At 38.4% G+C, this 25,168-nt stretch overlaps 7 protein-coding genes across 8 annotated transcripts in view; 4 read left to right on the forward strand and 3 right to left on the reverse strand.

The window, feature by feature from the left end:
* LOC103871369 (serine/threonine-protein kinase TOR) overlaps positions 1-4,034 on the forward strand; it is a 22,320-nt gene extending 18,286 nt beyond the window's left edge. Inside the window, exons 42-56 of the mRNA XM_009149609.3 lie at positions 80-286; positions 519-632; positions 729-932; positions 1,234-1,314; positions 1,419-1,493; positions 1,580-1,646; positions 1,743-1,903; positions 2,045-2,218; positions 2,304-2,432; positions 2,523-2,606; positions 2,700-2,761; positions 2,840-2,912; positions 3,001-3,309; positions 3,396-3,649; positions 3,815-4,034. Coding sequence (XP_009147857.2) covers positions 80-286; positions 519-632; positions 729-932; positions 1,234-1,314; positions 1,419-1,493; positions 1,580-1,646; positions 1,743-1,903; positions 2,045-2,218; positions 2,304-2,432; positions 2,523-2,606; positions 2,700-2,761; positions 2,840-2,912; positions 3,001-3,309; positions 3,396-3,649; positions 3,815-3,833 — 2,013 coding nt within the window. The 3' untranslated portion in view covers positions 3,834-4,034. The remainder of the gene's footprint in view (positions 1-79; positions 287-518; positions 633-728; positions 933-1,233; positions 1,315-1,418; positions 1,494-1,579; positions 1,647-1,742; positions 1,904-2,044; positions 2,219-2,303; positions 2,433-2,522; positions 2,607-2,699; positions 2,762-2,839; positions 2,913-3,000; positions 3,310-3,395; positions 3,650-3,814) is intronic.
* A 5,069-nt stretch (positions 4,035-9,103) lies between these two features.
* Positions 9,104-10,444, forward strand: LOC103871370. The gene is made up of 4 exons (XM_009149610.3): positions 9,104-9,444; positions 9,663-9,877; positions 9,971-10,078; positions 10,167-10,444. The coding sequence occupies exons 1-4, from the start codon at positions 9,252-9,254 to the stop codon at positions 10,287-10,289; spliced, it is 639 nt and encodes a 212-aa protein (XP_009147858.1). The 5' UTR covers positions 9,104-9,251; the 3' UTR covers positions 10,290-10,444.
* Positions 10,445-10,659: 215 nt separating this feature from the next.
* Positions 10,660-13,292, reverse strand: LOC103871371 (tubulin alpha-6 chain). Its single transcript, XM_009149611.3, has 4 exons — positions 13,040-13,292; positions 12,064-12,298; positions 11,621-11,991; positions 10,660-11,542 (listed from the first exon to the last, which is right to left on the reverse strand). The coding sequence occupies exons 1-4, from the start codon at positions 13,130-13,132 to the stop codon at positions 10,889-10,891; spliced, it is 1,353 nt and encodes a 450-aa protein (XP_009147859.2). The 5' UTR covers positions 13,133-13,292; the 3' UTR covers positions 10,660-10,888.
* Positions 13,293-13,342: 50 nt separating this feature from the next.
* On the forward strand, positions 13,343-15,459 carry LOC103871373 (ribosomal RNA small subunit methyltransferase E). The gene is made up of 8 exons (XM_009149613.3): positions 13,343-13,769; positions 13,977-14,050; positions 14,137-14,279; positions 14,357-14,403; positions 14,482-14,590; positions 14,695-14,756; positions 14,857-14,971; positions 15,161-15,459. Exons 1-8 carry the CDS (start codon positions 13,578-13,580, stop codon positions 15,304-15,306), a joined length of 888 nt encoding a protein of 295 aa, XP_009147861.1. The 5' UTR covers positions 13,343-13,577; the 3' UTR covers positions 15,307-15,459.
* Positions 15,387-17,179, reverse strand: LOC103871372 (F-box protein At1g49990). The gene has a single exon (XM_009149612.3). The coding sequence runs from the start codon at positions 16,813-16,815 to the stop codon at positions 15,586-15,588; it is 1,230 nt and encodes a 409-aa protein (XP_009147860.1). The 5' UTR covers positions 16,816-17,179; the 3' UTR covers positions 15,387-15,585.
* A 246-nt stretch (positions 17,180-17,425) lies between these two features.
* Positions 17,426-22,147, reverse strand: LOC103871374 (DNA polymerase kappa). 2 transcript variants are annotated; one of them, XM_009149615.3, is made up of 15 exons: positions 21,829-22,147; positions 21,479-21,651; positions 21,229-21,402; positions 21,032-21,155; positions 20,835-20,935; positions 20,630-20,719; positions 20,429-20,524; positions 20,025-20,145; positions 19,813-19,941; positions 19,525-19,616; positions 19,332-19,443; positions 18,686-19,232; positions 18,440-18,596; positions 17,888-18,313; positions 17,426-17,784 (listed from the first exon to the last, which is right to left on the reverse strand). In XM_009149615.3, exons 1-13 carry the CDS (start codon positions 21,911-21,913, stop codon positions 18,479-18,481), a joined length of 1,962 nt encoding a protein of 653 aa, XP_009147863.1. In that variant the 5' UTR covers positions 21,914-22,147; the 3' UTR covers positions 17,426-17,784; positions 17,888-18,313; positions 18,440-18,478. The 2 variants fall into 2 exon arrangements, with proteins under 2 accessions (XP_009147863.1, XP_009147862.1); XM_009149614.3 differs by having other exon boundaries at positions 17,444-17,784; positions 18,483-18,596.
* A 656-nt stretch (positions 22,148-22,803) lies between these two features.
* On the forward strand, positions 22,804-24,750 carry LOC103871376 (F-box protein At1g49990-like). Its single transcript, XM_009149617.3, has one exon. The coding sequence runs from the start codon at positions 23,307-23,309 to the stop codon at positions 24,576-24,578; it is 1,272 nt and encodes a 423-aa protein (XP_009147865.1). The 5' UTR covers positions 22,804-23,306; the 3' UTR covers positions 24,579-24,750.
* Positions 24,751-25,168: the final 418 nt, after the last annotated feature.

The raw sequence follows: 25,168 nt of genomic DNA on the forward strand, positions 1-25,168 counted from the left end.
TTTTCTTTACTTGCATTAAGTTATACCTTTTTGTCCTGCTCTTGTTGAACTGTTATTTCTTTCCGTCTCATTTCCTTAGGACATACTGCGTCTTCTCACGTTATGGTTCAACCATGGAGCTACGGCTGACGTCCAAGCAGCATTGGAAAGAGGATTCACTCATGTCAGCATCAACACATGGCTTGTTGTGTTGCCTCAAATAATTGCTAGGATACATTCAAATAATCGTGCTGTCAGGGAACTGATACAGTCTCTTCTCATCCGCATAGGAGAAAACCACCCACAGGTTTGCAGTTTTCCATTAATCTAAGTTAAACCCCTTTATGTGTACCACCAATTTATGATGGGAATTAAAGAATATAATTAGATTTTTACTCTGCCATTTTGATCGCAAATTTACCTACTTCACTTTGGTTTTGGTGTTAGACATTTTGTTTCTCTACCGTTAATTATGATACTAAGAACGAACTCTGGAATGCGTAGCTTTTCCTTGACTATTTTCTTCCAAATGTTGTCAGGCACTTATGTACCCACTTCTAGTTGCATGTAAATCAATAAGCAATCTTCGGAGAGCTGCAGCTGAAGAGGTGGTTGATAAAGTTCGCCAGCACAGTGGTGCACTTGTCGATCAGGTTAGTACTCATCGTCTTGTGGATTTATTTGAAATATTTTATTTGAAGTGAGCTAATAGATGACCCTTTTCATCTACTCCCACAACCAAAAAACAGGCGCAACTTGTATCACATGAACTTATCAGGGTTTCAATACTTTGGCATGAAATGTGGCATGAAGCTCTAGAAGAAGCGAGTCGTTTGTATTTTGGTGAACAGAACATTGAAGGAATGCTGAAAGTACTTGAACCATTACATGAGATGCTTGAAGAAGGTGCAAGAAAGGACAATACGACCATACAAGAGAGAGCATTTATAGAGGTAGGGCGATTTTCAATCCAGGTTTTTGAACTTGGGTATAAATTCGTGTTTTTGGTTACAGAGCTTTGGTTTATAAGTGACTTCATCTTTCTCTAGCACAGAACCATACATCATTGCAGCATCCAATTTTTTTTTGCTATGTAATCTGTGGTTATTTTTTATTTTTGGTGTTTAAAGAACTTAGATCAATCCGGTTCCCGTTGACAGAATCAGAGAATTTCTGTTGTTTTTGTTCTCATATGTGTCGTAGTGATGTTTTTCCATATCAGCAACTGAAGTTAGGGTATTATTGTTGATGCAGGCATACCGTCACGAACTTCTGGAGGCCTATGAATGCTGTATCAATTACAAGAGCAATTTACAAGAAGCTGAACTAACACAGGTGACCGAAAATTTAAAACAAACTTGTAGTTGAGTTTTTGCTTGTCATCTTAGGTAAGGGATAGGAATTGACATATTTCCCTTTGCAATTGTTTTCTGAATTAGGCTTGGGATCTTTACTATCACGTTTTCAAACGGATTGACAAACAGCTGGCCAGTCTCACGGCATTGGATTTGGAAGTAATTATATTCTCTTTTTCTTTGGTTCTCTCTATTTCTTTTCTTAGCTCGGTTCTGATCTGACTGTCACATTACATGTTGGATAGTCTGTTTCTCCTGAACTCTTGCTCTGCCGTGACTTGGAGCTAGCTGTTCCTGGAACATACCGTGCAGGTACCATATTGAACTGTTAATGCTTGTCCTCGCTGATATTTGTTTTTAACCGAAGCCTCCTTGCTTACATCCATACTTCGTATTTCTCTAAATTAGATGCCCCCGTTGTGACGATATCATCGTTTTCACGCAAACTTGTTGTCATAACCTCAAAGCAACGACCACGGAAGTTGACTATTCACGGAAATGATGGTGAGGACTATGCCTTTTTGTTAAAGGGACATGAAGATCTAAGGCAAGATGAGCGTGTTATGCAGGTGATTATCAGAATAAATAAAATCAGTTGTGCAGTTTTCTGTTAAATTCTGGTTGGAGTATTTTGTAACTGAAGTATTTTTTATTTACACTTTCTTAACTACATGATAACACTTATCTCTTTCCTCTATATTGTGTTTCAGCTTTTTGGTTTGGTGAACACTTTGCTCGAGAATTCCAGAAAGACAGCAGAAAAAGATCTGGCCATCCAACGGTATTCAGTAATACCACTATCTCCCAATAGTGGACTCATTGGATGGGTTCCGAACTGCGATACCCTTCACCATCTTATTCGAGAGTACAGAGATGCCCGAAATGTTCGTCTTGTAGTCATCATTGTTTTCAATTTTGAAGCTATCTGCAGTTACGTTGATTCTTACTCATGCCTTTGTGAATTTCCAGATCATTCTTAATCAAGAACACAAACATATGTTGAGTTTTTCTCAAAACTATGACATTCTGCCGCTCATAGCAAAGGCTGAAGTATTTGAGTATGCTCTAGAAAACACAGAGGGAAATGATCTGTCCAGGGTACTCAAATTTCTAACTTCTAGTAGTCTTCTCTTGGGTAAAGTAACTATTTGCGAATACTAAAGTTGTTTCTAATCTCCTTCTTGGTAGGTTCTCTGGTTAAAAAGTCGGTCTTCAGAAGTATGGCTGGAGAGAAGAACCAATTATACTAGAAGTTTGGCGGTTATGAGCATGGTATGTGGTTGCTTTCATACTTTGTTCTCCACTTGTTTAGCATCAAAGTAAAAATGTACGCATGTTTGACCTTTTGCAATACTATTGTGTCAGGTCGGTTATATTCTTGGGTTAGGTGATAGACACCCAAGTAACCTTATGCTACATAGACACAGGTACATAAAAAGGTTTACATTACATAAAATATCTAACTTTTTGGCTCCATTTTTTTAACAATGGTTTCAACTTTGCAGTGGTAAAATCTTGCATATTGATTTTGGAGATTGTTTCGAGGCATCTATGAATAGAGAGAAGTTTCCTGAAAAGGTATTAACCATTGTGTTTTCCTCATAATACTGGGCACTGAAAAAATGGATATTAGGAGAGAGATTTACAGGTTAATTAATGATGTTAGGTTCCGTTCCGTCTGACAAGAATGCTTGTAAAAGCAATGGAAGTAAGTGGCATCGAAGGAAATTTCCGCTCGACATGTGAAAATGTTATGCAAGTTCTCAGAACCAACAAAGACAGTGTAATGGCAATGATGGAGGCGTTTGTGCATGATCCTTTAATCAATTGGCGTCTTTTCAATTTCAATGAAGTCCCTCAATTCGGTAACAACAATCCCAACGGTCCTACTGAACCTGAGGAAGTAGGTGAAGATCCCGCTGACATAGACCTTCCTCAGCCTCAAAGGAGTACTCGAGAGAAGGAGATTCTTCAGGTTTCTTTTGATAATCTCTCTCTTGCTATCATGTTTTTGCTCATAATCTTTCTGTTGTTGTTGATTTGATTGTTGGATTGTGTCAGGCTGTGAATATGCTTGGAGATGCAAATGAGGTTTTGAATGAGCGTGCAGTAGTTGTAATGGAACGTATGAGTAATAAGCTTACAGGCCGTGATTTCTCTACCTCTGCAAGTCCAAGCAATCCCATTGCTGATCACAATAACTTGCTCGGAGGAGATTCTCATGAAGTCGAACATGGGTTGTCTGTGAAAGTTCAGGTTCAAAAGCTAATCGACCAAGCCACTTCCCATGAAAATCTTTGTCAAAACTATGTTGGGTATGTTCTTCTCCACTCCTCTGCTTATCTGTTTCAGTAGCATAAGTTTTGGTTGTGAGATAATCTAGTATCGACACAGAGTATAAAAGATTAAAGATTCTGGAATAAATGATCCAACTGATCGACGAAAAAAATGTGAATAAACTTTCTTGTTTTTGTTTGCAGGTGGTGCCCTTTCTGGTGAAATATCATCTGTTATACTTCTATTGTAAATAGGCTTTGTAAAATTTCGACGAAGTTGCATTTATTTGGATTTATTTCGATGATAAACTATGTTCTTTTTAGTGTAAATAATTTATTAGGCCCCTAATCGTGTAATATTTAACTTTATAAAGATGTGGCGTTGTTGAATGAAAGGACATGTCACATTCTTTACATTTATCTTCTTTTTTGCATTTGACATCTAAAAAGTAATCAAGGCATTTTATGAATTATATAAATGTAACTAAATATACACTTGAAAACAGATAAGAAAGTTCCATTAAAAAAGTAGGCGACAGTACTAAATCGAGCATTACGCAATCTGAAGTTAGCTCCAACGAAGGATGGATATATGTTAGAAGAGTCAATGGTTCATGAAATCTACAAGAGTCAACTCTTGAGTTTGTGTATGACAGAGAAGATCCCTAACATCAGTTGGTTAGGTGACTTGTCTTTACCCATTTGGTTAGTGTTTTGCTGAGCGTTAAAAATATTTTAAAATTTTTTTTATAGTAATTACTACTATTTTTTATTTATTTTTATCTAAGGGTTTAGGAGTTAGGATTAAAGGTTTGGTGTTTTTAAAATTTAGTGTTTAGTGTTTTTGATTTAAAGTTTAGGATTTATCCAATGATTTAGGATTTACCCAAGGATTTACGGTTTAGGATATATGGTTTAGAGTTTAGTATTTTGCTGACAGGTCATAAATATTTTTTAAAAAAAATTCTTGCAACTACCATTATTTTTTATTTTTTAGTACTTTTTTAATTTATAAACATAATATAATTTGACAATATTTTGTTTCCTTTAAAAAAATAAATTGAATATGAAATAATAACATACTATTGGTTGGTGAACCTACAGTTTTACCCTATGAGGTGAACCTAGAATAACTCATATCTTAATACCCTCCCTCAAGTTGGAAAATGTAGGTTTGGAATTCCTAACTTGATAAAAACCACGGTAAACTCCTTCTTACCAAGTGTCTTCGTTAAAATATCAGCGAGTTACAGCTTTGTCGAAACATGTTTTGTTGTAGCAAAACCTCTCAGTGTCTCATCTCTTATGTAATGATAATAAACTCCAACATGCTTAATCCTTTCATACTAATCACTGAAATGTTATCATAATGAACCGGAATTGGTTTGTCAAAGCAGACAACAAATGTAGTCAGTAGATTCTTGAACCATGATTACTGTGTTTTACCACAAATCAATTAACCTAATGTGCACTCTAGCACAATCAAAAGTTTTGGTTTTGGTTCGGTTAAATTGTGGTTCGAGTAGGTATTCAATTTTTTTTGGGCTGGTTCTGTTTCGTACATAGTCTTCTTGGTTTCGGCTTGCTTTTAAGAAAAATCAAAATCAAACCGAACTTCGCAGGTTTTGCAGAAGTTTTGCAGATTTGAGAGCATTAGTGTTATTGGTTTATGTATTTTAATGAATTAGTCAAAAAAATTTATTTGCGTTCGCCATTAATGTGTATCGGATGTTGGCTGTTGCATATACTTTCGAGAAAAAGTCATTTAACATGATAATTAGTTGATAAATTAAGGGGCATGCACATGAACTTGTGTCTTACATGCAGCTTGGTTAAACCTCATTGAATTCGTTTAATTATATCAAAACAGGCTTTATGTTTTTCTTGTTTCTTTTCTAAACAAATCGAAGAATCTAATAAGATCAAACTCATACTACAAAAGATATTGGAACACAAAAACCAGAAAAAAAAAGAAAGTACGGCTTATTGCGAGATTTCTCCGTTAAAAGTGCAAGCTATATATATATATATATCATAATCCCATTTAATAATTTCCTAAATCCACACATTAATGAAAAAGTTAAAACTGGTTTTGTGATTTCTCAAAATTTAGGTTCATGATAAACTGATAATAGATATAGTACTAGTAGTATGTAACACTGCAACATACCAATCATGCTTTATCTTGGTTTTTAAATCTACAACCAAAAAATTAAAGTTACAGCAAAAACACACAAAAAATGGCTGTAAATATATTATTTTCTAAAGCTCTATTTTTTTAGCTGTAGGAAATTTTAAAGCTACATCACATAAAGCTAAATCAAAAATCCTACAGACAAAATGCTAAAGTATATTTTCTACAGTTACAACCCAACCAATCACCCCCATAATAAAACCATAATTCAGTTGTGCAAATATAATAGAGTTACAATATCATTAAGCGAAACAAAACTTTCGTTCACCAAAAAGGACATAATTAATTAGTAACAAAATAATAGTTATGCATCGCTCGCAAACCGTTTGATAAGTCGTGGGGCGCAAAAGAAGCAAGCTACAAGAGCTGAGATGATGATGAGCGCCACAAAGACGATGGTTAGGATGAAACCTGTATCCATTTTCTTATTTTTTTTCGTTCACCAAAATTTTCAGTCTTTCTATGTTTTCTTCTCTTCTCTTCTCTTTTAACATACCAATCAGTTATACATTTATATATACATGCATTGTTGATTTATATTTTTGTTGATAAGTACGAGAATTTTGGAAAGTCTAGATTTTCTTATTAAGAATCATTAATTAACTAGTAAAAATAGAAATGTTTTGTCAGAAAACAGAGTATATGGAAAGTGTTTTCTGATTGATTCTTAGGTTCAAAACTTTATATTTATACAAAGATTTATATCCTAAAACGTAGATACACAAAATATACGATCATATCCAACCATAACTAATGTAGATATGTACATATTTTGATACCCTCCCCCAAATTAGAGAGTATAGGTTTCAAACTTCCAACTTGATAAGAAATGATGTTAACGTTTTCTTACCCAGTGCTTTTGTCAAAATATCAAAAAGTTGTATTTTTGTCGAAACATGTTTTGTTGTAACAAAACCTCTTACGATCTTATCGCTTATGAAATGATAATTAGTTCCAACATGCTTCGTTCTTTCATAGAAAATGAGATTAGTTTCCATATGAACTGTTGAAATGGTAGCACAATGAACCGTAATTGGTTTGTCAAAGCAGACGCCAAATATAGTCAGTAGAATCTTCAACCAAATAAACTCTTCAACTGTATCCAACATTGCCTTGTATACTGCATGTCGATGAGCGAGAGACTGTGTCTTGTTTGAATGTTTTCCAAAAAATCGGTGATCTACCTAGCTGAATAAAAGAGGATCTTCGTGTGATGGGACCATCTCCCCAGTCCGCATCACACCAAGCATTCAAAGTCAAAGATTGCCCTGACTTAAGTAATATACCCTGTCTTGAGTTCCATTTCAGATATACTATACGAATGGCTGCATCCCAATACTTCTATTTTGGAGCTTGCAAAAATTGGGAAAGAGTATGAGTTGTATACGACAACTCAAGTTTTTGTTTCTCTCAAGTTAATCAATCTTCAAACTAAACATCGATAGGAAAATATTAAAATAAAGAATGAAAATATTTTATAAACTATTCAAATAACTAGACCGGAAGTTAAGTATTTCAATTTTCAACATAAAATAATAATTATACATGCAAAGCTTACTTACAGCCTATCAATCTCATCATCACCAAACTCAAAAGTATTTCATTCGCAACACCACCACCTTCATGATCACTATCATCATCAAACCCACCAGCTATCCTTCGCTTAGGCGAACATCACCGAGGAAGCTCACCACAACCCTTGAGAAGTATACTTATGGATAACGTCGGCTTTGGTGTTGTTGTCCATATCCATCCTGAGTCCGACAAGAATAATGTTCACAGCGCTAATCCAAACCTTCTTATGCATCTTACCTCTGATGTAACACATCCTTGTGACTCCGTCTATGCACTTGGCTTCGCACCGTCCGTTTCCGCACATACGGAGAACAAGAGCGTATTCTTGGCCGTCTTCTTTGAAGATAATTTCTCTTTTATCGTCTTCTGCTTCTTTTTTCCCTCTCTTTATGTTTTTTCCTCCTTTTCTTTTGTTCTTCGGCATGATTTAAACCTAATGTGAACTTGTTGCTTGATAGAAACTGACACCAGAATGACTGTTCATGGAGTTACTGTTCGTGGAATTGCTGTTCGCGGACAGGGCCGGCTCAGTGGGAGGACAAACGGTGCGACCGCTTCGGGTCCAAGCCCGTGTCCCCCGTATAATAATAATTAAGGGGCCCAATTTTTTTTTAAATTTATATTTTTATATATAAAAAAATTATAAATATAATAAATCAAAATAAAAAGGGCCCAGAATTATTTGATATGTATATAGTTTTATTTTCATTACAAATATATACAAAATGTTACATATTAAATTTTATATATATTTATATATTATATGTATATAAATTTTAGAGGGTAAAATTTTTTTTACCCTAAAACCCCTAAAAATGTTGAGCCGGCCCTGTTCGCGGAATTACGATTTATTTTGATTTTTTTAAACTCTTTTCTCTCGTTATTTATCACTTCATGTCGACATTTATTTTCTGTCGTAATTTGGTATGCGGCGTATGCATTGTTTAACTCGATTAAATTGTTGTACCAACAGTTATTTTGTACATATAATAAATAAGTTTTTTGTCACATTATAATAAGATTTTTATTTCAAAATATGAAAAATAGAAGAGAAACAACCTGTTTTCAAACATGTCGCATTCCATATCTCAATCAACCCGTCTCGACCCTTGAGTGTATTGTATTATCCTTATCTAGGCCCAACAAGCGTTGAACCCAAAATAAAAACAAAGATTGTTTTGCAAATGAGCGAGATGTGAAAATCAATCATTATTACAATAAAATACATTGAATCGGAATATCGATTCCAAATTCAGTTGCAAAACATTGAAAATATCTTTTTCAGTTAACCGGAAGAGGTTTTCCACTCCATTTTAATATTACTTCAGAAAGAAAATTAAACAATTTTGATTTTACGAGAGAACACAAGTATACTTTCTCAGAAAACAAATGTTGTTTGTTGTTGCCTTGTTGGAGTATTTATGGTAATGTTTTATCATTAAACCTACCCAAACAAGACAATATGTCTGGTGATAGTACATTTGGTAATAAAACTATTTAACTAAAACGAGTGCTTTTAATCTTTGTGGCTATCAAATTCGGAGAAAAATACGGAAAACGAGACGTAGAGTGTCGCGTTACGTTACCAATCTCCTTGCCGCAAATTTAACAACCACACACACCCTGCGAAGTCCAGTGCATTTTAGTAAAACATCCAATGCTGGTGCTAAATTACGCTTAAAGAGTTTAAAGATGATAACTTTCACCCTTGTCTCGCCACCACTTGCTTGTATACTCTGACACATTGCCCCCCGAGAAAAAATCCAAACAAATAGAATATTGCCGTCTGAGTTTCCCCTTCCTATTTATCCTGCGGCGGCGTCTGGATCATGATTCTTTCCCGGAACTGAATTAAAAAAAAAAACAAAACAAATGGCTGTTTCTTCTCTGGAGATTGTTAAGTTATGTGGATACTCTCCTGTATCGTCGATTTCCCGCCATAAATCTACAGTGAAACTGGAATCTAGAAAAAGGGTTTTCAGATTAGCAGATTCTCGGCGTCTTGGTCGATGTGTTAAGGTTTATTCATCATCTCCTCGTAACGGCGGCGATAATCAGTCAAAAGGTCAGCTTTTTTTCTCTCTCTTGATAATATTCCGACAAGGACTATTTTGGTTCTGTAATAGATGTGGAGTGTCCCGTTTGTGATTAGCTCTTTAATTTTTATTTACTGACTAAATCATATTTATTTATATCTACAAAAATATATATTTATTCATATATCCTTTGTGTTATTTATTGCTTGAATCTGGAGTTTGATTTGTTGAGTTTTGAGTTTTGTAGGTGATGAGCCTCCAGAATCTTTATTTATGAAAGAGTTGAAGAGACGAGGTATGACTCCTACTTCGTTGCTTCAAGACTATGAAGTTGATGTAGATGAGATCAAAACCACTGGTAAAGAAAGCTCTAAGACGACTGCAACTACTACTCCTCCATTCGACCAGAGTTTGTTAAACCAGAGAGAGAGGTCGTTGGCTTTAAACAGCGAAGGGCTTGAGGTCAGATTTGAGTTCTTGTAGTGTCGCATAGGCATTTGTTGGTTCCTTTCACATACTAAGAGACGAGAGATAGTGTTCATTTGTGGTGTGCAGGGATTGATTCCACGTGCTAAGATCTTGCTGACGACTGGAGGGACTTTCTTCTTGGGTTTTTGGCCCTTGATTGTCTTAACTCTTGGCGCCTTCTCCGCCCTTTACCTTGTAAGTTAATGAGTTCAACATATGTTCTTCTTGAGTTTATTTATAAGGTTTGTCTCTGATTGTGTTGTTTTTGCTTGAAAATTGCAAGTACTTTGGAGCAGATTTCGTTCATGATGGAAGCAGGAATCCGGTTTCACCACCACCATACATCGATCCTTATGCTCTGTTGGAGGATGAGAGGATATCTGGAATCAATTCTCGTCTTAATTAGCACCACCACCTGTGTTCTTTCTCAAGTAGCAGTTGATAATGTGATATATTGTTGCTCTCAAGTATATATTTTACTTCATCTGCGCTCTTTATCACGGCTGTATTGTAAAAAAAATGTTGCTTCTCTATTCTTGCAACTTTAAAAAAGGTTCACCAGAAAGTAGAAAAGTTCCGAGCTTTCACCTTTTATTACTTCATTTTCAACCAGCTCCAATCCACATAAATTAAATCAGAATTTCGTATGAAATAATAATAGATTTTGGTAAAAATAATTCATTTTTCACTTTTAGTTCCTCGATTATGTTCTCTTCAATCTTACTACCATGAATGTCGACATATTCTAACATATAATGTGATGGAAACGAGAACGATAATAAAAAACACAAATCGAATAGAGTAAAAACCATAAACAGAGTTCGCTTAGCAAGAGACAAAGATAGTAAAAAAGCATAATAGAATTCAGACAGCAAGAGACAGATAGTTGCAAGAAAATACAAACCAAAGACTCGTCACAAGAATGTGTCGAGCCCCATAACGCAAACATAAAAGGATAGCAGAAAAGCCACACACAATATCCATGTTTTTCCAAACACTGCGTTCTTAGTACTCCTCACCCTCGTCATCCTCATCGTCACCACCTTCAGCACCAACCTCTTCATAATCCTTCTCCAACGCTGCAAGATCCTCACGCGCCTCAGAGAACTCTCCTTCCTCCATACCCTCACCGACGTACCAGTGAACGAAAGCACGTTTCGCGTACATGAGATCGAACTTGTGATCAATCCTCGAGAAGACCTCAGCGACACTCGTGGAGTTGGAGATCATACAAACAGCTCTCTGCACTTTGGCAAGATCACCTCCCGGAACAACAGTTGGTGGCTGGTAGTTGATACCGCACTTGAATCCAGTAGGACACCAGTCAACAAACTGGATGGTACGCTTGGTCTTGATGGTGCCAACAGCTGCGTTCACGTCTTTAGGGACGACATCACCACGGTACATCAGACAGCAAGCCATGTATTTCCCGTGACGTGGGTCACACTTTGCCATCATGGAAGCTGGCTCAAAGGCGCTGTTGGTGATCTCAGCAACAGAGAGCTGCTCGTGGAAGGCTTTCTCAGCAGAGATGACTGGAGCGTAGGATGAAAGCATGAAGTGGATTCTTGGGTATGGGACCAAGTTGGTTTGGAACTCGGTCACATCCACGTTCAAGGCACCATCGAACCTTAGAGAGGCAGTCAAGGAAGAGATAACCTGCAACAAAATAACATCAGTAATGAAGCAACACCAAGTTTACTGAGAAGAGTTGTTTTGTGGCGAGTCTTATAATACCTGAGACACAAGACGGTTAAGGTTGGTGTAGGTTGGCCTCTCAATGTTTAGGGAACGCCTGCAGATGTCATAGATAGCTTCATTGTCGAGGAGAATGGAGACATCAGTGTGTTCCAAGAGCGAGTGAGTGGAGAGGACACTGTTGTAAGGCTCAACAACAGAGGTAGAGACCTGTGGAGATGGGTAAACAGTGAACCCGAGCTTGGACTTTTTCCCGTAGTCGACAGAAAGCCTCTCAAGGAGAAGAGATCCAAGACCAGACCCAGTCCCTCCACCAACAGCGTTGAAGACAAGGAAGCCTTGGAGACCAGTGCAGTTATCAGCGAGCTTTCTGATACGGTCCAAGCACAGATCAACAATTTCCTTCCCAACTGAGAAGAAATTTCAAACAGTTAATAAACAGTAGTATAAAGCTGATGATGGACGAGGGGTGAGAAACTTACTGGTGTAGTGCCCACGGGCGAAGTTGTTAGCTGCGTCTTCTTTACCGCTGATGAGCTGCTCAGGGTGGAAAAGCTGACGATAAGTACCGGTCCTGACCTCGTCAATCACAGTTGGCTCAAGATCAACAAAGACGGCACGTGGGACGTGCTTTCCTGCACCGGTTTCACTGAAGAAGGTGTTGAAAGCATCGTCACCTCCGCCAACAGTCTTGTCACCAGGCATCTGTCCATCAGGCTGTACCAATCCAAATAAAAAACAACACATCAGTAAAGAAACAAACACATATAAATATATATATATATACAGTGATGAGGATCTACAGATCTATAAAGACACAGAAGCAACAATACAATTTAATATAAACCTAAAAAGAGTTCTCGTTCATCGATTGTAGATGGAAACAGTTCACGATTCAACAATAGCAATCAAACATAGCTCTAAAAATGAAACAAAAGAGAAACGGATCTTGATTCAGCTATATATATTCTACGAGGCATCACATCGAAATCAATAACAGATCTTAACAATTTGGTAGAATAGATCTCAGTCGAATACGTCAGATCTAATCTAACAAATCATCCACATATATTCAATCAATCACAGATCTAAGCGATCAAGTAGCATTGATCTACAGATTCCGAAGAACAATGGAGACGCAGCTATATAAACCTGCAAGCGTTCTCGTTCATCGATTCTGAAAGGAAACAGATCTCGAATCAACGATAACAATCAAACATTAGAGAAACAGATCTACAATAGTCTTCGTTCATCGTATATTTTTTTTATTAAGAGAAACGGATCTCGAATCAGCTGCATATATTCAACAATACATCGAAATCAATCACAGATCTTAACAAATTTGGTAGAATACGTCAGATCTAATCTAACAAATCATCCACATATACTCAACAAGCAAAACGAAATCAATCACAGATCTAAACGATTGAAGAACAATGGAGATGCAGCTATACGAACCTGAATGCCATGCTCGAGGCAGTAAAGCTCCCAACAGGCGTTTCCGACCTGGATACCAGCTTGACCGATGTGGATCGAGATGCACTCCCTCATTTTCGTTTCGCGGAAGATCTGAGATTCGAAGAAGAAGAAGAAATGGGAGGGCGTGTATGAAGACGCTCTCTAGATCTGGTTTTTCGATTTCGATGTTTACACAGATGTTAGCTGGTTTATATATAGCGGAAACCATCCTCCATCTTTAGGTAACGGGCTGGATACGACACGTGTGATGATATTATTGGGTAAGTTCTAACCATGGTTATTGATAGGGGTTACTCTCGTGAGCTGTGCGTATTTTCTAATTTTAAAATTTGCCGCTTCGGTTCTGTTTGGCTGTTTCTCTCTCTCTCTTTTTTTTTTGAAATTCGAAAATCCCTTGAATTGCGGAAAGGAAAAGCTTAACCGGGTATAAACCGGATTTGACCAATTGCTATAGTAAACCGGGGAGATAACGAACTTAACCAAAATCTTCGGAGAGAATTATCGAAAGCTTTGAGTAATGAGATCCCTGGCGGCGGCGGCGGCACGGCCGTTGTTTTCCGATTTGCCGAGTCGTCTTCGCTCATGGCTTCCGCCTTCTTCAAGCTTCAAGGCGTTCTCTTCTGCTTCTTCTTCGTCGGATTCGGACCTTCGGAATCAGTCTCGCGGCGGCCTCCCTCGATTCTTCTCCGACGATCTTCCATCGCGCAAGGCACGCCTTCTATATCTCTCTCATGTTCTTATAATTCTCTTTTGAATTTGTAAAATTAGAGTGAGAGCGATCACTAAGAACTTGAGAAACTTCTGTTAATTCACTGTAATTATAATTTTAATTTGATGATGATAATGATGATGATGATGATGATGATGATGATGATGATGATGATACTAAACTTAGCTTTTGTGTAAATGATTATAGGGTGGAATGGTTCGTGTCCAAGGCTCTGAGTTTTGGCATATGGCTAAAGTTCTAAGATTGAAAGCTGAAGACAGGTGAAAAAGCCTGAACTTTAGATCGTCTTAGTGAATGTAACAATGTCAAAAGTAATTTGCTTGCACCTTTATTTCTTGTATGCAAGGGTAGAGCTTTTTAATGGCAAGGGAGGTTTAGTAGAAGGTTGTATACAAAGCATAGACAAAACTGGAGTTGATTTTGTCGCACAAGAAGATGAAAAGGTGATTCTTCCTCAGGGCATCCAGTGGCAAGTGTTTGCAGCTTTTGGTATGGAATCAATGAGACTGCTATTGGTTTCGAGAGATTTTGTAGACTGATAACTTATAAAATGTGCATTGTTCTAGGCACTTTGAAGGGTGGTCGAGCAGACTGGCTGATTGAGAAATGTACAGTAAGTGTTTTACTTCTAGTATGTCAACTGTCTGAATCACTTGTGAATGTTGTGCCACTGAATATATGCTCATCTTAGGAACTCGGAGCGAGTAGTGTCACACCACTTTTAACAGAAAGATCTTCCATAATCTCTGATAACCGGGTTGATAGATTGGAACGTGTTAGTTTTGCTGCGGCTAAACAATGTAAGTAACCATAGTGTAAGGAAACACTCTGATTGGTTAAAATCTTGCTTCTTTATTTTCTTGGCATTATAGTTGTATGATCAGATTATCCTTTTATGTCACAGGTCAAAGACTACATCAAATGATTATAAGCCCTCCGATCAAATTTAATACCCTCTTGGATCATGTATGCTGCAACATCTCTATAAGCAATTCTAACACGTTCCAATCTATCAACCCCTGATTTTTGTTTCTAAACTTGTTTCAAAACATATTGTGGTTTATAGATTTCCAAGTCAAAGTTATGTTTGGTTGCTACAGCCGAAGCTACACCTCTTCTCAATGCAGTACAATCCTCGGCAAAAGAATCTAGCGGACTGTTAATTGTTGGACCAGAAGGCGGTAAGAAACCCTTTCTTCAATATAATTTTGATGCAGTTATCAAAAATTCTGCTCTTGTACTTGTATTATGCTTTCACAGTGTCAAAATAATTGGTTACTGTCCGAGTAGACACAAATTGATTACTCTTGTTTATGACTTGTCTCAATGAGTGTAATCTAAAAACCGTCAACAATGATATAATGGAGCAGATTTCACGAAGAAAGAGGTGGAAATGATGTTGGAAGCAGGCGGCACAGCTGTTGGACTTGGACCACACCGGTTGCGAGTTGAGACGGCAACCATTGCTCTTTTGGCCACTCTAGTGATGTGGTCTGACTCTCAGGAGACGGACTAAAAGGTGGCTGGGCTTAAGTGTTTGTTGCCCTTGTGTACTGAGATTTTAGTTTGTTAAGGTCTGTGGATTTTATTGATAAAAAGAAAAAGACTTTTCTTAAATTTATGAGGTTGTATCGATTCCACATTTTTAATCAAAGCTTAAATATGACAAAAATGATAATAAATAGATTGTACAGCTTAATCGCCAAGCTGAATTTGAGAGCGTTGCAACAATATGAAGAAGAAGGTTTTGCAGTAAGCAGTTGAGAAGTCACCAACTTCACAAAACATGATGCTCTCAGTTTGGTGGACGAGGTACTGAATCCATCCATCGTTGAAGCACAAATGGAGATAACATCATGACCATAGCTGCATCGCTATTACCTTCCACATACCCCTTAGTACCGGACGTGTTTATGCGGTTACAACCTTCACTGTTTCTCCAACTCTCTGACTCTTGATGAACAATAAACTCTTGACTCCGTAGATCACACGTTACCAAACTTCCGTGGTGCTGACTCCATAGATAGACAATAGTAGCATCAAACGGATTCATAGCCAAGGAAAAACAATGGGCATCGAATTCGACTGATTCTTCCCGTGAAAGTTGCCACCATTCACCTCTCTTAGAGTAGTTGTTATCCAGCTTCCAGACCTTCAACCTTGGATACAGTATTTCAATGTAGATAACATCTTCCCCCGAAGTAGTCAAGCATCTCCTAACGTTTTTACTGGACAGAAGAGGAAGAGGTATAACCAGGCATTGATCATCGTCCTCAGGGCCATAGAAATCATAACCAACAAGGACACCAGGCTCTGTAGCATCCATACCTCTTTCCCGGAGATAAAGCATCCCGTTGAGATTCAAGGGAGGGTAAGAACCATTGTAGTTAACAGGATGAGAGGAGAGAAGTCGCTTGGTAGTCCACAAACCAGTCTCAGACGAATACACATACACTCTCCATTCATGCACTCCCATGCCTCTACGTTCAGTCCTTGAAGTCCTGACCACTTTGAACCCTGAAACGATGCCGTTCTCCACGCGCGTTACCAAGCCAGTGGGTATACATTGGTCTGGAGGAGGAGGGATTTGGACCCATTGGTTTAAAACCGGATTACCAACAAAGGATTTGTAACTGTAAGCCATGTTGTCAGTGCGGGTAAAGAACACATTGATCCAGACCAATCCATTGGAGGAAGCTACGTAGAAGTAGTTAGAGCTAGTAGGGAGATTCAAGTACCGTTGAGAAGACATGATATACGAGCCTAGAGGTTTTTGTAGATCCCATGTTTGGCATCCATGGAAGCCTATAGCTTCAGGGTGAGGATACTCAGCTCCGAACATGAGAGACCAAGAGGAAGAGGAGTTCTTGTGAAGAGAGACAAAGACACGGCGGAGATAGGAAGATTCTATCAACAACTTCCATTGCTTGCACACCAGTTTGAGTCTAGCGATGCTTCTCAAAGGTAGTCTAGCAATGATCTCCACCAATATCACCTCTAAGACTCTTCTCCCTCCAATCTCCATTGAGACTTTGCTAGCTGGCTACTTGGCCACAACCATCTGTGTGTCAGTTTCCTACCTTATCATATGATTTTTATATATTAAACCTCTATTTTTATAACGGTTTTGCTTGGGAAGATAAAAAGTGGCAGGGCCCAAGTTGTTTCCTCGATTATCCAAACAAGAAACATGATACAAGTGGTTGAAATAAATAATTCAGAATAGATAGGCCCTGTTCGTTAGTGGAACGCTGCGACTGAATTCAGCGACCAGAAATTGTTCATGATTTAATGCTTCGCTAATCACTTGACCGAGAAAAGGAGACGCAGCGACATAAATTATCAAAGCTCTACGGTGCTTCCGGTGACGCCATAAAAACCAGCGTTGCTATTTTTCTTTTCATTCTCTCCTCAGCGACATAAAACAGAAATTTCTTTCACTTCTTCTTCTCTCCTTTCCTTTAAATTCTCTCTCTTTCCTTGTTAATTCTGATCGCTGGTCGCTCCCGCTGCGATCTCACACCGAACAGGGCCATAGTTGATGAGAGGCAAGCCAAAGCATGTGCAGTGAACATAATAACTACTCGAGGTGTTTACTTTATCGTGTTACAATTTACAAAGTTAAAAGACTCCAGGAAGAAGCTTTGTTGTTCTTACTAACACGTTTTGTACAAAGACTGTTATGGAAGAAGAATCCTAAATCAAATAGAGTACAACAATAGAGATGAAGTATACTGACTGTATACATATGATTTTAGTAAAAAAAAATAGTATGGTCTGATCTGTTTTAAGAATGAACATGATATAATATAACAAGTCACTAAGAAACTGATTTGAGGAAAACTTTGGACCATTTAACAAGGAGATGATGGATATCAGCATCCATGCGAGTGCCAACTCCACCCCACACCAACATGTCAGCCATGTCTCCAATCGTCGAACCACTCACTTCTTTCACTTCTTTGAATCCAATTCTTCTGTAAAACCTAACCAGCTGACAGACATGCATACAAGTCCGGTTTAGTTCAGTATATTTCAAAGGATTCAGTTAAGTTCGGTAGATGACAAAACCAAAACAGAGAGAGAGAGATATAGACCTTAGAATGATAGAGATCAGAGTCGTAGATAGCGAGAAGCTGAGCAGTGCGGCAACCACAGTCGTATCCATGTCGGATAGCTACAGCTCCTACGTATAAACCAACTCCAAGGAGAGACTTATCCATAACCATTGTCTCTTTCGTCAACCTTATCGTATCAAGATGCAGAACCAAGCCTCGTCCGAACCATGGTCTAACCACTCCCTCTGCTCTTCCGACCTCACTGCCCGTGTCTGCGTTCTTCCCTGTTACTCTGAAAAACGGTCCTAAAGTTTGGATCTTTAAGTCAAGATTTCGAGCTTTTGATGACGTCAGGATGTCAGACATGGACGGTAAGGATCTTGGTTCGCCGAGGGAACTCGACGGTGAGAGATTGAGTCTCGGTGGGGGCAGAGCCATCTTCATTTCTTCTGGGTTTCGTCGTTCCTGAAAGATGTTAAAGATAATATAATAAGTGAAGATAATACAAGCACAGATGACAGGTGGCATCCACCCAGTGAATCAAAACATCTCTAAAGCTAGCAACTTCACAAACTGTTAAAGTTCTCTCACATTGTCTAGTAATAAGGAAAGGTTAACTATGAACAAGGCTCACGAGTTTTGATTGCTCTTTGTGAAGAATGTGTGTATTGGAATGTGTTTGCTACCATCCTTTTGATTTGGTTTCTGCTTCTTTGGCTTGGAATTTGCCTTTTCCTTTCCGAGAATCCTAACAAGTTATGAAGTTTCAATGAGAAGCAGAGACTTGTGAGAAAAAAATAATGGAGTAGGCTCAAGAGGTTGTTACTGTGAACTGACCTTCGTTTTGAAGTAGGTGTTGTGGAAGAACTAGGGCCAGACTCTTCGTTTTGAAGTCTCTGGGCGAGATGGAAATCAGAATGTTCTTGCCGTTCCTCAACAAAAGATGGAGGTAGCTCGATCCCACACAAGTTGCATCTGTACCCATCAACCCATACTAACGGCTCCATCTGCGGAAATACTGAAACTGCTTCGGTCTTTTCTGCATTTGAATCTGCTTTGCAATCCTTGTGTTTCCTGAGCAGAGCATCTCCTTCCAATACTTGTGTCCTATCTTCCTTTTTCTTACATTCTTGATTTGGAGTTACTGATTGTTCTTCATATTCGACAACATCTTTCAGTTGATCATAGCTTGTCTCATGAGAAGCATAGGATAAACTCAACATCTCATCGTTGCCTAAACAATTTTTACTAGCATCTAAGTCAAATGAGTCATTATCATCCAGATTTTGCCTTGAGGAACCCTTTTGAACGATGAACTTGGTAATAGTTCCCTGTGAAGGATCAGAATGGCGGGCTTCTTCATTGAATTGAGACATTCGCAACCCTGTATAAATAGAATTTTAGTACCAAGGATAGTATAGTTGTCTTGACCATTCTAAAAAAACTAAAAAAGAAGAGCAAAGAACATTAAAGTGACGCGCACCTATCAGCCTTATGGAAACAGGAAGTTCCGCCTTCAACAGCTTTGTAGCATGCTTTAGAATATCCTCGCTTGAACATGTGTACCTCTGCAGGCTAACAGCTCTGCTCCTAATCTGATGATTGCAAATTGTCACACTTTCAGCACAAATATGGGTTTCCAAAGAGGAGAAAGAACTATGCATTTGGAAGTCCACCTCGAAGGTCGCAGTTTTCAGTTTAAGTGTCAGTGTTCTTGCCATCAGACCCTCCTTTTTCATGTCATCAGATAGCATTTCTGCAATTTCAGCTGGCAACCAGATATAACAATTCAGTGGCAATTTAAAAGCCAAAACATATATTTTCTAAGTCTAAAAGTTCGAAATGCGCCCTGTGGCAAACAGGTTGATGTTGAAAACACAGTCCCTCTGGATCCATTGTGCCTTTGACTATCTAGTTGCAGGTCTCATAAGAAAGAAAACAACACAAGTGTGCAAAGTACTCACCTAACTTTGAGTATAGCAATCTTTCATCTCCTGTCGCAGCAAACGTCCTTTCACTGCTAATACTTTTACGAGACCTAACCTCAGGAGTGTCTGTTTTCCCAAGCCCCAGCCCAACAGAGAGGAAAAAGTCTACAAAAAATTGTCGAGCAATAAACAACAAAATCCTTCAGTGGAAAGCAATAGTCCAACAAGAAAACAGGAGATACTGCTACCTGCTGAAGACTGAGTAAAGAGAGCGTAGAGAAGAGATCCCTTCAGCACCATGTCCCCACATGTTTTAATTTCTAAAGCATCCTTCAGAATATGCTCGGTAACTTTACCGATTCCTCCAATCTGTGAACCAATTTCCAACTGGAATTTCAGAAAACTACACCTATAGTTGTGACAACTCATAAAGAACCAACACCCAGCTATAATAAACCGTGCGAGGACCGAACGAGTTCTCTGTGGCATCTCTATGCTACCAAATACCAATGTACTTTGTTTCTACTGAGTATACAATTCTACCTACGCAGCAAATTGAATGAGCTGGAGAATAACTGGAGTGATAGTACTTTTCATAACAAAAGCACTCCAAAAAAAATGACAGCCAAAGAAACGATTAGGGATCCCATACCTTTCTTATAGGAAGTAAAGAGATGAATGTCATGACAGTTGATCGATCATTCTGTAAAACAAACTGTCCATTAGGCTTGTTTATGTCTGAGCAAACCTGTAATATGGTAGGAGTAGATTCAGAAAATAGATTTCGACGAGCCCAGGGAAAGAGATAGATTTTTGGAAGATATATATAATATTTTCCACATATAAGGTGAACCTTGGCAAGCAATCGGTTAGCCGCTACTCCCGCACTGCATGTCAGTCCTCCAGTCTCGGAATGAACAGAAGATCTAAGCTCCTCTGCAATCTGCACAAAGTGAAGACATGGACAGAGTACAGTTGCAGTGGCAAACTAATCAGGTAATGTCAACGAATAAGAAACAAATATTACAAAAGAATGCATATCATGAGCTCACACTTACTTCTCCACCTGAGAGACCTCTTTCTCGACAAACCTCAGTTATGTCAAGGTAGGCTTCATCCAAGCTCCCAGCGATAAAGTTAGGATCATAGTTCCTAAAAACTAAAAGAAGCACATATATGCAAGTAAGAAGCATAGAAACAGAGAAATGAGAACGGAAAGCATAAAGATACACATGTCGGAAGGAGAACAGCTAACCTTTTCTTGTCAAATCACTGTAGTGAGTATACTTGGAGAAATCCACAGGAACAAATATTAAATCTGGACACAGTTTACGAGCAATGAAGCCCGGCATAGCTGCACGAACTCCAAACTTCCTTGCCTAAGAGAGACAACAGAAAGTTTTAACAATGATCACAATTTGCAAGCACCAATTGAAAACCAGAACAGCATACCTCATAATTAGCTGTGGAGATCATGGACAAGCCTCCAACAGCCATGGGTTTCCCCTTAAGCGAAGGATTGCTCAAAGTCTCAACAGCAGCATAAAAGGCATCCATATCAACATGCAGCCATACTCTAGATAGATCCCGCGTAGCTTCAAGCTCTAAGATCCTTCTATCAACAACCTTCAAATGGAATAAGATAAAAAATTATATCAAGAAAGTATAAACCTTTACTCAGATACAACGGTGACACATATACCTTCTGGTAGTTAGATAGATCAGAGGAAGAGAGCTTAGCACACCTATCACGCATATGCTCAATCTTCTGCTTCATAAGAGCTTCTTTACGCTCCTCGTTTTGGAAGTACTTGGATCCTTTACTCATCTCATACACAATCCTCTGCACTTTCTCCTTGTCAACTCCCTCCATTCCTAACAAAATTCACATTGACGACTTGAGAAACTTAACTCCCAAAGTAAAGATGCAATTTTTAAACCAAATCAGATGAAAAATGAGCAAATTCAGGGTTTGATCAATTTTCGAAATTTTTGTGGAGTGATTCTACTCGAGAAAAGAATCAGAAGAGAGTGTAATATATGGAAACAAACCGGCTTTGGCGTTGGTGAAGACGGTGTTGTATGATTCCCATGGACGCGACGGACTATTGCTCGATGATTCGCCTTCGTCATCCATAGTGTCGCTGACTCGTTCGTTCTCTCTTCTTCTCTTCGAAGCTTGCTCGAGAAAGATTAAAAGGAAATGATTTTGCAAGGCGTAAAGGCGTGTGGAAAAAGCCCGCCCGATTCACACCTAAACCGATTATATTATTCGTACAATGTTAATGGGCTAACTTAAAGCCCAGTACACTTTATATGAGAGATCTCATTAGCTTGTGGGTCGGTTCAATTAGTTTTCGGACTTTTTTTATAATTCTGTAAACTGTCATCAAAATTACATTGAACCAGACTGTATTTTGGTTTAGTTCAGTAAAAATCTCGGATTGTTTGATTTGGTTGTCGATATGAGTTTTAAATTAGACCATAATTATTTATATCTTAGTTTATTCAGTTAATTTAGTGGGGAAAAAAATCTAACCCAATAAAATTTTGAAAATCCCCTAGATTATATTTGTGAAGTGATTTTGCCACATGTTTTCTCTACCATCAATTTAACAAAACAAATATGACATGACTACTGAATTGATGACATGACTTCTAAAAAAATATGACATGGATAATTTCATTTAATATTGATTTATATTTTTGACAAACTTATTAGAATATGGTAATAATTCATATATTACATTCAGTATTGATATTTCTTTTTGGTAAATTTTTTTTAAATATGGTAATACACCATCTATAAAATAAATATATTCATACGTAACATTTCAAATTTCGAAATATTATTATTTTTGTATAATTATACAATTTGTATTACTAAAACTTTCAAAAATTTCTATAAAAATTTAAATATCTAATTGTAAGATCATTCGTTTCTTATGTTACAAATTTTATAAATATTGTTTAGGCTAATTTTTTGATAATTATACAAATTATAGACTCCTTAGTATTTGTTAAAGAAAAACAAAAGATGGGGGCATGTGACCCTGTAACCTGTATGTCCCTCTCTCGTCCGCCCCTGCTCTCAACTAAGAAAGCAGTTAGGCCAAAATGTTGAGTTTAAGCGAATGAATATTAGTCGCCATACTTGGAAGGAGAAGTCACAAGTAAGAAATAGATAATATCTAGTCTCATGAGATGAAGAGCAAAGGCAGCATGATATAGAGAGCTGAATGCCCCATGATGCAAGCCGGCTCATCCTAGGAGGATAATTCACATTCGTAGTCTACATGCTGAATGAATGTTTAGGACCATAACCCTTGAACTAAATCAGATAAGCCCAATCCTTTTTCACCAACCGAGGTCCAAGAAGAATAACATAAGAACGAAGCCATTTTATAAACAAGGATGCCAAGGGGAAAGAGATTCTTTTGTTCGGTCGGTTCGGTTAACTTTGGTTGTAACCGGTTACTCTGGACATAAATAAAGAAACCCCTAAATGAAAGTAGAGTTCGAGTGCGAGAATGGCGAGTGGAACCCTAACCCCAATGGGGACGCGAAGAAGAAGATCATCATTCCCAGAGTCAGTAACCGTGCAGATCATCGCCAGATTACCTCTGAGAAGCATCGCGAGATTCAAATCTATCTCCAAACAATGGAGATCACTAATAGAATCGTCCTACTTCCGCAGCCTCTTCGTCTCTCTCCACCGAAACTCATCCTCCTCCTCGTGGTCTCTAATGTTCCCAATCAAGTTCAAAAATCCCATCACCGAAGCTATAGGCTTCCATGGGGATCTCCCCAAATCCCTAGCCTCTTATCTCATCCCTTTTCAACTGTACCCCAACCACTCCACCTTAGACTATTACTACATAGCTTCTTCAAACGGATTGGTTTGGATTGAAGTATGCTTCGGCCTCGACGAATATCGCAACATCGAAGCCAAATTTTTCGTGGGCAATCCCGTCACGCAAGAATGGGTTGAGATCCACCAGCCTCAAGATCCTTCCACCATCGCCACTAGTATTGTAACGCGTGTTGTGAACGGCGTCGTTTCGAGCTTTAAATTGATTAATACTACTTATGAGGTTAATGACGCGAACGATGTACGTAGCATGCATGTGTATTCTTCTGAAACAGGGGCGTGGTCTTTCAAGAGGATTCGCTCCCCTGTTCCTCTCCAGCGAGCTGGTTTTAACAAGCCCTTGATTCTCAACGGGACTGTTTACGTGTGGGACAAGAGAGTGGGTGATGATGATACTGCCCCTGGAGTTCTTGTAGCTTATGATTTTTTCGCTGAAGAAGACGATGATCTGTGTCGGATTATACCTCTCCCTGGACTGTATAACGAGTACGTTAGGAGATGCTTGACTAGTTCGTGTGGAGATGTTATCTACGTTGAGATATTGGATCGAAGATTGAAGGTTTGGAAGCTGAAGAGTGACAACTCTGACGGAGAATGGTGGCGGTTGACAAGGGAGGAGATCGACATGGCGTCTGTTGGCTTTGATGTTAATTGTTTTCCTTTGGGAGTTAACCCGTTTGATACTGGTTTGGTCTATCTATGGAGTAGACATCACAGCTGTGTGGTATCTGGTAATGTAAGGACTCGAGAGTTTACTCTTCGCCAGGAAACGGAGACTTGGAGTGATGGTGAAGGTAAGTGGAGCATTAACACGTCCGATTCTAAGAAGTATATTGAAGAAGTATATGAACTTAATACAGCTTTGGTCATCACGTTATCACAATTTGTGCCCCCACAGTGGATGGATCCGGTGCCTCGCCCGCCATATTGACATCCTTTTCTTGGTCTCACTTTCTCCAATGTTTTTGTGTTTTGTTTTGTCTCAGTTTATAGTAAGGACACTTTGTTTCGGGTCTGCTCTTTTGTGATGACTTTGTTTCTCTAATGTTAACTTGCAGTATAACATTTGCTGTGCAATCTATCTACTTATTTTATTTTGGGTATTGCCATCAACGATGCAAGGTTCCAACAAGAAAACTTTTGTATGTGATTTCTTCCTATTGCCGACACATTTGTATGTTGATACCACTGAAATGGCAAAGAAACTTATAGTAAGCTTTTAGTAGAGAAAGCAACATGTTGTTATCTCTTAATACACAAAATTTCATATCCAACCAAAGAACTGCAGCAATCAAACTAATATGTTTTTGAGAGTGTTTGGAGATGTGATTTAATCGTTGGGGCATATTCATCGTCCTACAACACATTAAACTGGGTCACTAAGGTGGTAAGCCTAAGAACAAATCTAGTCTAAGATGGGAGAGAAGGGGAAAAGACCTCCGTCTTTGAGAGTGTTTGGAGATGTGGTCAAAGCTCATATTTTTAGCAGAAGCGAAACACTGTGATCTCCTTGTGGTTCTA

The sequence above is a fragment of the Brassica rapa genome, chromosome A06 (genome assembly GCF_000309985.2).
Source record: "Brassica rapa cultivar Chiifu-401-42 chromosome A06, CAAS_Brap_v3.01, whole genome shotgun sequence".
Classification (NCBI taxonomy): domain Eukaryota; kingdom Viridiplantae; phylum Streptophyta; class Magnoliopsida; order Brassicales; family Brassicaceae; genus Brassica; species Brassica rapa.

Coding starts and splice junctions, on each gene's coding strand:
- LOC103871373 (XM_009149613.3), top strand. CDS start 13,578: ATGAGATCCCTGGCGGCGGCGGCGGCACGGCCGTTGTTTTCCGATTTG. Junction 14,280..14,356: donor GCAAGTGTTTGCAGCTTTTG/GTATGGAATCAA, acceptor GCATTGTTCTAG/GCACTTTGAAGGGTGGTCGA. Junction 14,591..14,694: donor TTTTGCTGCGGCTAAACAAT/GTAAGTAACCAT, acceptor TTTATGTCACAG/GTCAAAGACTACATCAAATG.
- LOC103871374 (XM_009149614.3), bottom strand. CDS start 21,913: ATGGATGACGAAGGCGAATCATCGAGCAATAGTCCGTCGCGTCCATGG. Junction 21,652..21,828: donor CTTCACCAACGCCAAAGCCG/GTTTGTTTCCAT, acceptor GAATTTTGTTAG/GAATGGAGGGAGTTGACAAG. Junction 21,403..21,478: donor ATCTATCTAACTACCAGAAG/GTATATGTGTCA, acceptor TTCCATTTGAAG/GTTGTTGATAGAAGGATCTT.
- LOC103871376 (XM_009149617.3), top strand. CDS start 23,307: ATGGCGAGTGGAACCCTAACCCCAATGGGGACGCGAAGAAGAAGATCA.
- LOC103871372 (XM_009149612.3), bottom strand. CDS start 16,815: ATGGAGATTGGAGGGAGAAGAGTCTTAGAGGTGATATTGGTGGAGATC.
- LOC103871371 (XM_009149611.3), bottom strand. CDS start 13,132: ATGAGGGAGTGCATCTCGATCCACATCGGTCAAGCTGGTATCCAGGTC. Junction 11,992..12,063: donor CGCCCGTGGGCACTACACCA/GTAAGTTTCTCA, acceptor ATTTCTTCTCAG/TTGGGAAGGAAATTGTTGAT. Junction 11,543..11,620: donor TTAACCGTCTTGTGTCTCAG/GTATTATAAGAC, acceptor ATTTTGTTGCAG/GTTATCTCTTCCTTGACTGC.
- LOC103871370 (XM_009149610.3), top strand. CDS start 9,252: ATGGCTGTTTCTTCTCTGGAGATTGTTAAGTTATGTGGATACTCTCCT. Junction 9,878..9,970: donor TAAACAGCGAAGGGCTTGAG/GTCAGATTTGAG, acceptor TGTGGTGTGCAG/GGATTGATTCCACGTGCTAA. Junction 10,079..10,166: donor CCTTCTCCGCCCTTTACCTT/GTAAGTTAATGA, acceptor GAAAATTGCAAG/TACTTTGGAGCAGATTTCGT.